Consider the following 15,235-nt stretch of genomic DNA (forward strand, 5'->3'; position numbering starts at 1 on the left):
CACCTCTGGGGACCTGGCCCACTACCCAGGCATGTGCCCTGACTGGGAATCGAGGCAGTGACCTTCTGGTTCACAGTTGGGCGCTCACTCCACTGAGCCACATCAGCCAGGGCTATTTATTAATTTTTAGAGAGAGGGGAAGGGGGAGAGAAAGAGAGGGAAAACACATTAATGTGAGAAAGAAATACCAATTGATTGCCTCTGCTTATACACCCCATCGAGGGATCAAACCCACATGTGCCCTGACCAGGAATCAAATTGGCAACCTTTTGCCTTGTGGAAAGATGCCCAACCACCTGAGCTACACCAGGCGTAAAATTTATTTCTTATATTCATAAGGCTCTCTTGTTTTTCCCCCCAAAGTTATATATTCTCATTTGTATCTTAACATCTTACAAAGCAGAGAGGAAATAAACTACCATCTTTCTTTTAGAGAAGAGGCTGCAGGCACAAAAGCTGTGAAGGACGCATAGCTAGCAGCAAAATCAGGATGAAAACTCAAGTTTCTAAAGTTTTAGCCTTGTGTTCTACTTCCTAATCTAAAAATATAAAAGGTCTCAAAAGGATGAGAATTCTGTTTTTCTTGGCATTCTTACTGAAGATAAAACCTACCTCAATTAACTTCAAATTTCATACCAACATTTGAAGAATATTTTAAAAACACAGAAATGTGGAAATAAACCAATTTCTTAAGAATTACACTGGTACCTATATGGCTTGCAGGGTGGCAAAATTCAAATGCCTATGTAGAAGGAAATCCAGCAATATCTACCAAAATTACAAGCACATTTACCCTTTGATCCAGCAATTCCACTTCTGGGAATTTATCCCACAGAACTTACAGAAACAAAGTGGCACACGAACAAGTCTATACTACAAGAGAGAAGAAACAACCCAAGAATCTCCAATGGGGAGGTGCATTCATACCATGGAACACTCTATAGCTAGAACAAAGGATGAAGAGGCTCCCAATGCACTGATTTGGAAGGCTTCCAAAATAGGATGTCAAGTGAAAAATGCAAGGTTACAAAACAGTGTGAAGAGAATATTTTTGTTAAGGGAAAAAAGAATATAAATTCTTATTTGCTTGTTACTCCATAAAGAAACTCTGCAAAGCCATTTGAAAAAAATAGTAGACATTATACACAGGGAAGAGAAAAAGGAAAAAGGGACTGGAGTGAGATGTTTCACTGTACTGTATATTTTAAAAATATGTTTTGTTTTTTGAATTGAGTCAATGAAATTATTACCTATCCTAAAACTCTAAAATTAATTTAAAACAGTAGTTAAAAGGGTTTTAACACAGCAATTAATTTATTCAAAGTTCCTCTTATTCTTACCTCTTCACGTACATTTTGGCATAGGTTTATTATTTCAAGTTGAAAAATACTGACAAAAAAACAAGCAGGAGTTAAAGTTATACAGTCCTATAAAGCAAAAGAGGCAAACTAGGACTACATGCCTAGATGAGCAAAGACAATGGGTATTTAGTTCCACTATGTTTCTTATTCTCTCTTCTTACTTGAAAAAATCTACCCCCAGCAAAGCTCTCCACTGTACCTTTAAAAAGTGGTATTATTTATAGGGTTGTAATGATTCAAAACTGTTAATGTAAGCCCACTCAAGTTATCTCAGAATAGAAAATGGCTAAGGGTATGATTCACCCATGAACACCTCTCTGTTAATTAGGAAACAGCAACGATTATGAGTAAAGTCAGTGAAATTGGACAACAGAACTCTAATGAAACAATATTCTTACGTTAACTTAGACTCCCTAGAGAAAAACATTTGCTTCCTGACACCAAATGAACAGAAATACAAAAGATACTCACCTTGGAGCCGAAGCCGAGCTGTATCCAAAGGAAAGAACACTGTCATTGCTGTCACGCTGCCCTGAAAAGTTTGAAAAGCCGTTAGCCATTATACTTCACAAGACAATGAGCCACAGCTTTTTTAAATGAACAAAGGTTCGTTATTGATGATGGGTCAGATCATGTTTCTAATGAATACACACAAATATTTTAACCTATTGGGATTATTATCATTTAAACCTCTACAGTTATGTACTTAAACAAAGGTATTAAATTTTCTGGGAGAAATATCTTTCTTTCTCTTTGATACTAAAAAAAAAAACAACAAAAAAACCAGTAAAGGCTGGTGTGACTCAGCGGGTTGAGATCCGGCCTGTAATCCAAAAGGTCACTGGTTCGATTCCCAGTCAGGGCAAATGCCTGGGTTTCGAGCCAGGTCCCCAGTAGGGCGCATGTGAGAGGCAACTGATCTATGTATCTCTCATACACAGATGTTTCTCTCCCTCTCGTCTGCTCTCTCTAAAAGTAAGTAGAATATATATATATATATATATATATATTTTTTTTTTTTAAAGTAGTGGGTCCCTAAGATGATAACCTTAGGGTTTTGCAACCTAGGACACATGTCGAGGATAGCAGATGAATGGATTTTAACCTTTCACAGGTCAGCTGCTGCTCCTATGCTCTGAAAGCAAAATATCCAGTGATCAGACACATCTATTCTCCATGCTTAACCAAGATATTCATCATAAAGTATAAGAAGTGTAAGTATCATATTGTTCTTTATAATGGTTTTATTTGCCATGCTTTAAATAAAATAGGGACATTCTCTTCCCTAAAAATTCTATTACTCATCCAAGTCAGCACAATGACAAAAATGATCAAGGAAGAACATGTCACAAGCTCCTATACTCTATTTCTTCTTCCAGCACTATCTACTTCTTTTGCTGTCAAATGCCTGCTTTTCCTTGTTTCTCTCTCTTGATATATGCACCATTGACACTTATCTTTTCTGGTGTCCTGTGTCTGCTTTTATTTTGTGTAGTTTTTCTTTTCTGTATTACTATCCACTATTTTCTGTGGGTAAAAAGGACTAGTGTTACCAGCCCACAACTAATCCTTCCATTCACAAGATCCTACACGTAAAAACCACAAGCACACAGTTAGGGGTGAAATTATACACATGAAATCCTTCATGGGTTTATGGTTCTCAACCCAGGTGCAGGCCTACTGGTGGTATATAATCTCAGGGAGAAGATCAAGTTTTAGGCTACTGATCTAATTACAGTTATGCACAATATTTTAAATCATGACAATGCCTAGACACTAGGTCAACTTTATAAATACAAACAAAAATTAGCTAGATCTCTTAAATATTTAAATAGGTCAGCCAGCATGATGGGAAGAACACTGTATTATCCTATCAGCATTCTTCAAAACTCAGGTTAAATGTTTCCACTCCCTGCCCATTAGGTTACAAATGGTAGGTAGTTCATTCCTCTATGTTCCTCTAGCACTTGTTTATGACTCACACAGCACTTTCTTTACAGTAAATATTACAGTAGAATCTACTTTTCCACCAGATAGTAAGGACATTCCATCTCTTCAATATAACAGATTCTTTTTTTTTTTTAAGATTTTATTTATTTATCTTTAGAGGGAAAAGGAAGGAGAGAAGGAGAGAAGCATCAATGTATGGTTGCCTCTCTTAAGTCCCCTGCTGGGAACTGGCCTGCAACCCAGGAATGTGCCCTGACTGGGAATCGAACTGCGATCGTGTGGTTCGCAGGCCCGTGCTCAATCCACTGAGCTACACCAGCCAGGGTCAATATAACAGATTCTTAATAAATGTTTATTAAAGTCACTCTTTCAGTTATTTATGCTTTGATGGCTCCAACATAAATGTTCTTTTCTAGCGAGGACTAAACAATACTTAATGTCTCAAGAAACACTGGACTCACAAAGGTTTATCATTCACAAATCTATGCTTCTGGCACCCTCGCTCACTTCATAGGTGACTTCCAAGAAAACTGGGAATTGGAAAGCTAGAGGACACTGACTAAGGTTACTAAGGCTACAGCATTTATTTCCTAGTGCATGGCACTACATCTCTATATCAGCTATTGTGCAGACAGGGCCTCTCCAGGCAGAAAAGTCCTGCCTGGGAACTACTTCTTCAAATAAGTGGGCTAACTCCATCCCTCTTCCCTGCTAGCTTTAAACAGATACCTGAAGGTTTCTAACTTAGAAGCCCCTGCATATCTACCTCGAATTCTTAAAGTGATATACAGTACACCTTATACCAAGATACAGAGAATAGTTAGCCCAAAAAGGTCAATGATCTATTACCTCAAGGACTAGCATAAAAGATTCACACCATTAAAACTAAGTAATACTTTAAAAATTTACTAGCATTATTAGAAAGACTAGATCAAGATGACGAATTGAAATCCACCACTGCCTCCTCCCATTCCATAACTAATGATGAAAAAGACATTAAAAAGTGTTATGTAGAAAAACAAAAAGAGGTCTGATTGGTGGAGCAGAAATTTAAAGAACAGCAGAGTGAGGCTGTTTTGAAAGAGGAAATCATAGGCCCAAACGCACAGAAGGTGTGGTAGGCAGAATAATGCCCCTCAGAAAGGTGGCATGTCCTACTCCCCAGTAGCTGTGAACACATTTCATGGCATAGCAGGAGGCTAATCCCCAACCTTAAGATAAAGAGATTATTCTTGTATGTCAATAGTAATTGACAAATTAAAAAAGAGACAATCCTGGATTATCTGAGCAGGCCCAAAGTAATCACAAGGGTCCTTAAAGGTAAAAGAGGGAGGTGAAAAAGCAGGTGGGAGTGAGGCAATATCAGGATTCACCCGCCACTGCTGCACTAAGGGGCCACTAGGCAAGCAATGTGAGTGGCCTCCAGAAGCTCAACAAAGCAAGCAAACAGATCCTCCCCTGGAGCCTCCAGAAGGAACACAACACTGCTGACGCCTTGATTTTAGCTCAGTGAGACTTGCGTCAGACGTCCGGCCTACAGACCTACAGATACTAAACATGTGTTGTTTTAAGCCACTCAATCTGCGGTAATTTGTTACACCACTTATAGAAAAAACTAACAAACAAGATGACTATAAAGGTGGAGACAAGCATTGGAAAGCAGAAGGAAGCTCTGGGGTGAATTTCTTTTCTTTTCTTTTTATCCTCACCCGAGGATATTTTTCCATTGCTTCTAGAGAGAAACATCGATGCAAGAGAGGACCAATCAACTGGTTGCCTCCATAGAAGCCCGGACTACAGACCAAACCCACAACCTACATGGTGCGAATTTCTGCTTGACTAGCTGAGTACAACAACCACAGCCAGGTAATCCCAGTCCTAGTCAGTAATCGTGAATGTGGGAACCTGGACCTGCTTAAGGTGAGTAGGAACACTGGTCAGCACAGGAAACCCGGCATCCAGAAAGCTAACCACTGCCACACCTTGACAGAAGCCCATGTCACCTTCTCACCACAATCCCTGGTAGGGGGAGGGGTGTGGAGTGAGGTCAGAAATGAAAAGCTTAACAGTTTACTCTATTTAAGAAAAAGATATACACACATACACTTCACTCTAGGCTTTGTTAGAAATCCTAAGCTTAAATATGAGAGTTAAAATTTTAAGGGTAAAATGGGGGCTTCCATTACTAACAATATAGTAACCTAAACAACGTGTAAAAAATATCTACAACTGTTAAATAAAATATAAAAAACATACATAATAAAATATAACAAACACCATTTAAATGTTTAGCTGAACTCATGGGAAAGAAAGGGAAAGCCACTGGGGCCTAAAAAAGTAGAAACTGATAGGCTCTTGGGCTTTGGTTGCCTGAAGATCTTGCCTGAGGATTTTCGAGCATCCAAATAATAACTATCATTTTAAAACTGAAGTAAGGCCCGCATAACATAAAATTAGCCATTCTGAAGTAAACCGTCTGGTGGCAGTTAGTGCATTCACAATGTTTTGCAACTGCCTCCATCATGTTCGTCCCCATCACCTCCAAACTCTGTACCCACTAAGCAGGCACCCTCCAAAGTCCCCTTTTACTCAGCCCTGACGAGCACTAATCTGCTTTCTGTCCCTAAAGATGTATCTATTCTGGATATGTCATGTAAAAAGCCATGTAATCTTTGACCTCTGTGTCTGGCTTCTTTCACTTCACTTAATGTTTTCAAGGTTCATCCACTTTGTAGTATGTGTCGGTTCTTCATTTCTTTATACGGCTGAATAATATGCCACTGTGTGGATTTACTGCATTTTGTTTATCCATTCAAAATGTTTTGAGAGGGCAGGGGGTATAACGGGATTAAATAGTAAAGGAAAAAATATAATGAAGATCAAATTAAAAAGTGTTTCGAGCCCTCAGTGGATTTAGCACAGGCCTATGAACCAAAGGGTTGCCATTTTGATTCCCAGTCAGAGCACAGGTCTGGGTTGCAGGCCAGGTCCCCAGTTGGGGGGCATGCGAGAGGCAACCACACATTAACATTCCTCTCCCTTTCTCTAAAAATAAATAAAAATCTTTTAAAAAGTGCTTTGAAACAAGACAGAAGTAGTGATTACAACTTATAAATGTACTTGGTACCACTGAATTGTACACTTTAAAATGGTTAATTTTGTTATGTGAATTATACCTGAATGTTACTAAGAAGTATTTAATCTTTGCAACAACCTAATGAGTTATGTGCTATTATACTCTCCATTTTCAGATGAGGAAACAGATACTAAGAGATTTTGCAGCTTGTCTAATGTCATACACTTTGCAAGTGACAGATCAGTATTTGAACACAGGCAGCCTGGCTCCAGAGTCCATACTCTTAACCACTGCTGTAATTAAAACTTAAGAAAAAATTAATGATAAAAAACTAGTAAAAAAAGGTACTAATATGGGGCTTATTTTACATGTCAAATATTTCTTTCATGGACTAGTCTGAAAACCCAGTAGAGCCTGCCACAGCATACACCCTGAACTTGTTAATGAATAGTATGACTATGTGCACCTACAAGTAAATGTAATATCCACCAGAAACGGTATCACAAATGCTGAAGGTATATCCAAAACATAGCTATTCTGTACAATGGCGACTTGCTATATTAGTCTCCTTGTCAGGCAAACACTGATGACTTTTCACAAGTAGCTGTTACTGGAAGGAAAATATTTATTATGTATGAGGGTATGTGAGTCTTATGCTAAACTATATAAATATATGATTTTTCAGAACTTGAATTAAATTCCCCTTTACATAAATAATCAGTTTTTCACTCTTCAGACTCTATGTTCACTTTTATAAAATTAAAAGATACAAAATACCAAGAAGATATAACTACAATGTACAATACAGCTGTGCCACAAACGCTTAAACACAAGTCCATTGTTTTGAGTCTCACAGAATTCTAATCATCTGAGTGGGAGTTCTACTGCTGACAATAATTAAAATTTTAAAAGATCCATTTCCAGAGGAAAATCTTCTATTTCACCAAACATTTTTAGACATTACATTTTACCATCCCCCTTTGGCATTTAACCATTTGGTGTTGGAAAAATAAATTAACTCCTATACTGCACTGGTGCCTGGAGCTGGAAAAGCCTTTAGAGATCCCCTAGCAGTGGAGTTCCTTTGCCTGAGAACTGAGGGGTCTGGGCCAGGGAAGTTAAGAGGACTGCCTGAAGCTGGAGTGGCAGAGCCTGAGTTAAAGTTACGATCCCTCAGGCTCCCAGTTCTACTGTTCAGTGGCCTACCTCAGTTCTCAATCTTTTTTCAATCAAGGCATAAATGACTTTTAACCTTCACTGTTTTCTCCCACTTATAAAAGTGCACACAACACAAACACGAATACACAAATCTGGAAAAATCAAACAATAAATACTTAACAATGACTATACCAGGAGAAAAAAAATTTAGTGGCTTCCCTTTTCCTCATTATGCATCTCTAATTTTTTTGTAACATAATGTGTTTTAGTTTGAAGTGGAGAAAAAGCTAGTAATTTTTTTAAAAGATTTTATTTATTTATCTTTAGAGAGGAAGGGAAGGAGAGAAATATCAATGTATGGTTGCCTCTCATGAGTCCCCTGCTGGGAAGAGGCCTGCAACCCAGGCATGTACCCTGACTGGGAATCGAACCTCGATCGTGTGGTTCGCAGGCCCACGCTCAATCCATTGAGCTACACCAGCCAGGGCCGCTAGTAATTTTTTTTTTAAAGACATCAGAATACCAGGGAATAATATAGACTAGAGATTCTCAAACTATATCTGGACATCCTTGAAAGCCCCCAAACCCTTTTCAGCAGCCTGTGGGATCAAAACTATTTTCATAAGAATGCTATAGCATTATTTGCCTTTTTCTTTCTCATTTTTTCAGTGTACAGTAAATTTTCTACAGGCTACATGACATGTAATATTGTAAGACCAAATACAGAAGCAGATAAAAGGATCCAGCTATCTTCTATTATGTCAATTAGAGGTTTAGAGAAATATAAAACAATGTCACTTCTATTTTTTGGAAAATAAGTTAAAATGTTAACATGTAATGGGTTTAATATATATTTTTAAAGATTTTATTTCTTTATCTTTAGAGGAGAAGGGAAGGAGAGAGGGAGAGAAATAATGTATGGTTGCCTCTTGTGCGTCCCCTGCTGGGAACTGGCCTGCAACCCAGGCACGTGCCCTGACTGGGTATTGAACTGCGGTTGTTTGGCTTGCAGGCTAGTGCTCCAGCCACTGAGCTACACCAGCCAGGGCTGGGTTTAATATTTTTAATGACGTCTTAATGACTTCTCAGTTTTAATTTGATCAATAAATATTGAGTTATAATCAAATAAACAAAGCTGTTCAGAGTCCACGATAATTTTTAAGAGGTTCTGACAGCAAAAGGTTTGAGAACTGCTGTTATAAACATGTCATTAAATATGAAAACCAGTACATTATTAACACTATTTTACACATCACTTCTAATATACCTTTTAGGTGATGTTATACCAGTGTGACATACACTGTTGAAAACATCACACTACCTTTGGGTTGGCAACTGTCCATTCCCAGAAATTCTTTAAAAGTAACTCCATAAAGAATAAGTATAGCCTATAGTTGACACCTTAGAGAGAATCATTTATCAGAAGCACTTTTTAAAAAGAACAAGGATACTACATAGCTGACAAAGACCATCTAGCCCTGGTTGCTGTGGCTCAGTGGACTGGGCGCTAGCCTGTGAACTAAAAGGTCGCTGGTTCAATTCCTGATCAGGACACATGCCTGGGTTATAGGCCAGCTCCCCAGTTGGGGGCATGTGAGAGGCAACCAGTTGACGTTCCTCTCCCTCACTCTCACGCTTCCCCTACCTCTAAAAGTAAATAAAATAAAATCTTTTTTTAAAAAAAGAACATCTCATAGGATGCTAAAAAGGCAGACAAGTGCATGTCTGAAAGTGAACTGAACATTATGGAAATTCAGAAGCTGGTATCATTAGAATGCAGAGTGCAAAATTGAGTGGAATGAAAGCCTCTAGGGGTAAGCAGGGGTCAAGTCAAAGGCTTCTGCCAAGTATATTAAGGATCATTCTAGTGACTGATTTGAACATATGGTGGGGGGAAGAGGAACTGCAAGGAACACAGGTTTCTGACTTAAAGAACCAGGGTAACAGTGTTGTCATTAATCGAGATAGTAAACACTGCTGGGGGAGCAATTTTGGGGCAAGAGATACTGAATTTGGGTTTCAATTAGCTAAAGGTTAAGTGTCTCTAAGACTTCTATTTGAAGATGTCCAGGAGGTGGCCAGATATCAATCTGGAGTTCTAGAGATTCAAATATGCAGATGTGAAAGTCATTACAGTGTAGTATATTTCCTTACCTTTAAGACAAGAATGATTCCACCATGACATCACAGGTTCTATTCATTAGGGATGGTGGGGTGATTATTTTACTAAAAGTGCATGAATGTATATTGTTTTCTTCATTTCCATAGTCAAATTTTCATTCTCAACAATTATGAACACACATTATATGCCAGCGTATTTTGTGTTTATATTTTTTATTTCATGAATCTCTTCTCTTTACTACCTTCCATTTTTCCTTCCTTTGGGTTTATTTTGATATTCTTATCTAGTTTCTTGAGATGGAAGCTTTAAGTCTGTCTTATTTTCCTAATTTGATTAAAGGCAATTCATTTTCCTTTAGGTATTTTAGCTGTATTTGAAAAGTTTTTTTCTTTACAACTCAGTGGTTTTTAAGACATACACAAGTTGTGTGGCTATCACAACTTAATTCCAGAACATTTTTATTACCCTAGAAGGAAACCAATACGCATTAGTTGTCACTCTCCAGTCTCTCCTCCTCCCAAACCCTGGAAAACACATTTATTTTCTGTTTTGCCTACTCTGAACATTTTGTATAAAAGAAATCAAATACATGAACTTTTGTGACTAGCTTCTTTCAAGGCTCACCCATGTTGTAGAATCAGAACTTCATTCTATACTATGGTTGAAAAAATATTCTGCCCTAACACGTGTGGCTCACTTGGTTGGTTATCATCCCATAGAGAGAAAGGTCTCCAGTTCAATTCCCAGTCAGGGCACACACCTGGGTTGCAGGTTCAGTCCCCAGTCAGGAGCGCACGAGCAGCAACTGATGGATGTTTCTCTCCCTCTCTTCCTCTCTCTACAAATCAATAAAATCTTTTAAAAATATTCTATTGTATGGATATATTACATTTTGTTTATCCACTCATCATTTGAAACATGTAAGTTGTTTCTACTTTTTGGCTTTGTGAATAACACAGCTATGAACATCTGTAAAGTTTGAGTATGGATGTTTTCAATTATCTCACGGTGTAATTGCTCAGTTATATTGGTAACATTGTGAAGAACCAAACTGTTTTCCACAGTGGCTGCACAATTCTATATTCTCCTAAGAAAATAGGAGGGTCCCAATTTCTCCACGTCCCTACAATTCTTATGAACTGTCCTTTTGATTATAGCCATCCTAGTGGGTATGAAGTGCTATTTCACTGCAGTTTTGATTTGATTTTCCTTGATGACTTATGTTGTCAGGCATCTTTTCATGTATTTATTGGCTACTTGTACACTGTCATTGGAGAAATGTATATTCAAAACTTTTGTCCAGTTTTAATTGTTATTTGCCTTTCTATTACTGACGCTGTGAACATTATTTATATATTCTGAACACTAGACTTTATCAGAGATATAATTTATTAATTTGTTCTTCCATTCTGTTGTCTTCACTTTCTTGAAAGTGTCTTTGAAGTACAAAGTTTTTAATTCAGAAGAAGTACATTTACATATTTTTATTTTATTACTTGTGTTTTTGGCATCATATCTAAGAAACCAATGCCAGCCCTGATTGGCGTGGCTCATTTAGTAAGGCACCATACTGCCAACTTAAAGGTCACCAGTTTGATCCCCAGTCAGGTCACATGCCTGGGTTGCAGGTTCAATCCCCAGTCAGGGCATGTACAACAGGCAACCAATCCATATTTCTCTCACATCAATGTTTCCTGCCTCTCTCTAAAAAATAAATAAATAAAATCTTAAAAACAAGAAAAAATATTGCCTGACCCAGGTCCCGGGCGCACATAAGCCTGGCCAGAGGGCTCAGCTGGTTAGAGCATCGTCTTCTACACCAAAAGGTTGTGCATTTGATCCTGGGTCAGGGCACATTCCTAGGTTGCAGGTTCTATCTCTGGTTGGGAACCTATGGGAGTCAACGGATTGATGTTTCTCTCTCACATAGGTGTTTCTCTGTCTTCTTCTCTTTCCAAAAATCAATAAAAACATATTCTTGGGTGAGGATTTAAAAAAGACTGTGACCGAAAATTCCCTTTTATGATTGTTGCTGTCTATATTTTTTATTCACAACGCCTTATTTCTCTTCAAATTTTCTTTCTGGGCATTCCTTTAGACCTCATAATGATAACTACCTCTGGAATGGATACCTGCCAGGCACTCTGGGGCTTCACCGCCCTGCACTCTAAGTTAAATTGCTAGCTTTAAGTTTTCAAATCATGCAAGTAGTGGGAATTTGGGTCCAATTTTGTGGTTTAAAAATTTCAGCAATGATCCCAACTCCCCATTCAGTGCCAAGCTTGGAAATAGCTGATTTTCCTGGGAAGAAGTAAGATTATTTCCTATTTACTTTTATAGCATATTCCCCTGGAATTCCAGGTTTATTGGTTGATCCCCTACTAAATGTCTTATCTTGGACAGACTGGGCTGTTTCTCACCTTCCCTGTATCCCTGGAAGCTACAAATCTAAATTTCATGTTTACCTGGTTAAGCAATTTCTGCAGGGCAAAAGCTGCTCTCCTTGCCCCTGGGTCCTGTCTTTACTCATTCTCCAGTCTGAGAGTTCCTTACATTCCTATCACCTTATTAATGTTTTTTAAAAGTCATTTTAAAAAAACATTTTATATAGGTTTTTATTACAAAGGGAAATTTTCAGGAGGTTTGATTACCTCCTTAGTTAGAAACAGAAACTGCATTACAGGTATTTTACAATGTAAACATTAAAATATTAATTATTAAATTATTTAAAATTTGAGAATCTATTATCCTTTACTGTTTATTTTATGATAAACCTATATAAAGGCAAGTTGGTAACATATCATATTTTGCATCTATTACCCCATAATATCTATCACTACTCTTCTGTATTCCTTATATATTTAATTATTTTCTAACCTGATCCCCTGCTTCCCAAAAGTTTATAAAATTTAACAGAGTTACAAATACTAAACAAAAGCATTTCAAAACAAACATAAAACAGCATCCATTTTACCTAGAATATGAAATTAGGAAAATGACAAAATCAAGGAAGGGAAAACCCCCAGAAATCTGAAATTAATCATGTTTCTGAATAATCAAATTTCTTAATCAGATACCTGTTCACAGGTATCTGATTAAAAGACACACCAACGGCCCTGGCTGGTGTAGCTCAGTGGATTGAGCGAGGGCCTGCGAACCACAAGATCATGGTTCGATTCCCAGTCAGGGCACATGCCTGGGTTGCAGGCCAGTTCCCAGCGGGGACTCACAAAAAGAAAAGAAAAAAAGACACACCAAAGGTGCCCTGGCTGGTTGGCTCAGTTGGTTGGAGCATTGTCCTGTACACAAAAAGTTGCAGAGTCAATCCCTGGTTGAGGCACGTACAGGAGGTAGCCTATCAATCAATGTCTGTCTCTTTCTCTCTAAAATCAATAAGGATATCCTCAGGTGAGGATTAAAATAAAAATTTTTAAATACACCAAGGGACATTCAGGGAGTTATCCAAATAACCCCAAAAGCTTCCTGCCCTGGCTGGTGCGGCTCAATGAACTGAATGCCAGCCTGCAAACCAAAGAGTCACCAGTTTGATTCCCAATCACGGCACATGCCTGGGTTTCGAGCCCCCAGTAGGGGGCATGCAAGAGCCAACCACACAATGATGTTCCTTTCCCTCTCTTCCCCCCTCTCTAAAAATAAATAAAATCCTTAAAAAAAAAAAAAAAAAGCTTCCAACCAGACAGACCAAAACACAAATATAAACACTGCTCTAGCAAAATACATCTGATTTAAGAGTAAGGCCTTGAATCAGTTTGAGTGGTGGCTAGAAAAAAATGAAAAAGAGATATCTGCCAGAAGAACTATAATAGAGAGAATCAATATTGTTTGCTGATTTACTAAATGAGGAATGAGAAAGAAATGAGTCACAAGAATAAAGATACCACTGACAAAAATAGGAAAGTCAAGATCCTGCCTGGATAGCTAAGTTGGTTAGAGCACTGTCCCGATACAACAGGGTTGCAGGTTCAATCCCTGGTCAGGGCACATACAAGAATCAACCTGTGAATACCGTATTTTTTTTAAACTATAAGATGCACGCACCTCCCCCATTTGGGGGGGAATGGGGGATGCGTCTTATAGTCTGAATGTAGCTTACCTGGCTCACTGTGGGTGGGGGGCGCAGTAGAGCAGGGTCACAGGTTATTACATACTTTACCACATTTTTTGCTTCAAAAATTGTTTTCCTATTTTCTTCTTATAAAACCTAGGTGTGTCTTATAGCCTTAAAAATATAGTACATAAGTAAGTAGAATGACAAATCAATGTTTTTCTCTTTGTCTCCCTTCCTCTTTCTCTCCAAAAAACCAGTAAGTAAACATTCAAAAAAATGAGTGTTAAGTACTTAATATCACAGACAGTCAGAATGAAAACAGTGGGGTAAGCCTGGTCCAGACCTGGTCCCCCAAACATGTGCAATACAATGGGAATAACAGACAGACACACACAAATAGTTTTTAAGTACAAATAATGATGCTTGGGTTAGCCTACCAACCAAGTGACTAAATTCGACCTTCTCTGAAATGCGTATTCACCCTCGAGCATGAAAAATAGTTAAAAATAAAAAGCAGTGCCAGTTCCAGTGTCAATTTCTGAGAGGAGTCCAAAACTGTCTGAGTTGCAGAATCACCACTGAAATCAGTGGACAACATCTCCTGAGGGAGTACATGGCATCACTGGACAGAAGAATTATTTTCAAAAGAAAGAAAAACAATTAAATTTTCAGTGGTAGATCTTAAGCTAATGAAATTCCAAGATTGAAAGGTACTTTTGAATGCTTCATGTTCAAAAACGTTATTCACCTAACCGGAGTTAATGTCTTTCCCCTGATATATCAAGCTAACTCTCACACCTCTACACAGACAGACATATGAGTTAAACAGAAGGCCTAATGGATCAACACATCAAGTGTCTAATGGAAAGAGCATGGGCTTTGGACTAAAACAAACCAAGGGCCAGGTCCCAGCTATAACACATATTGTATAATAAGTAACTGGAAATCTCCATGTCTCAATTTCTCGTTTTTAATTTTGGGACCAACACCTAATTGTTGATATTGCTGTGAGAAGTGAAAATTAATTTATGAAAAGCACCTAGCACTGTACCAAGCCCACAGTTGCCACTCAACAAATGTTTGGTTCCTGTATATCCTTTCTAAAGCTTCTTTTAGTAATAGGACTCAACATTAACCAGGGCCCTAAAATTAGTAATGGTTCCTTAAGGTCCTTCCAAAAGAGTAACCGTTATATAGTAAAACATAAAGAATGAAGGCTCTTTCAGAAAGAGCTTCAAGTAGGAGGGTCATCAGTGTAAGCTACTATAAAGAAGCTGAATCAAGTAAGAATGGAAAATGAGTCAGTAGACTAAGCCATTAGGAAGTTAGTGATGGCTTCTAAAGAGCAGTTCCAGTGGTCAGAGTAGAATCAGAAAGAGAAGTAGTAAGTACAGAATAATCTTTAAATAAAGTTAGCATGAAGGGAAGGAGAATAAGCAGCAGCTAAGAAAGGCAAAGTCTCCAGAACACAATGGTATGGTTTTATAACAAGACAGGTT

At 38.1% G+C, this 15,235-nt stretch overlaps 1 protein-coding gene across 1 annotated transcript in view; it reads right to left on the reverse strand.

The window, feature by feature from the left end:
- SLC25A17 (solute carrier family 25 member 17) overlaps positions 1 to 15,235 on the reverse strand; it is a 44,781-nt gene that overhangs the window by 24,175 nt on the left and 5,371 nt on the right. Inside the window, exon 2 of the mRNA XM_037067912.1 lies at positions 1,833 to 1,893. Within this exon, the coding sequence (XP_036923807.1) occupies positions 1,833 to 1,893 (61 nt within the window). The remainder of the gene's footprint in view (positions 1 to 1,832; positions 1,894 to 15,235) is intronic.

The sequence above is a fragment of the Sturnira hondurensis genome, unplaced genomic scaffold, assembly GCF_014824575.4.
Source record: "Sturnira hondurensis isolate 20B ecotype Veracruz unplaced genomic scaffold, ASM1482457v3 Scaffold0017436, whole genome shotgun sequence".
In the NCBI taxonomy this organism is placed as follows: Eukaryota; Metazoa; Chordata; class Mammalia; order Chiroptera; family Phyllostomidae; genus Sturnira; species Sturnira hondurensis.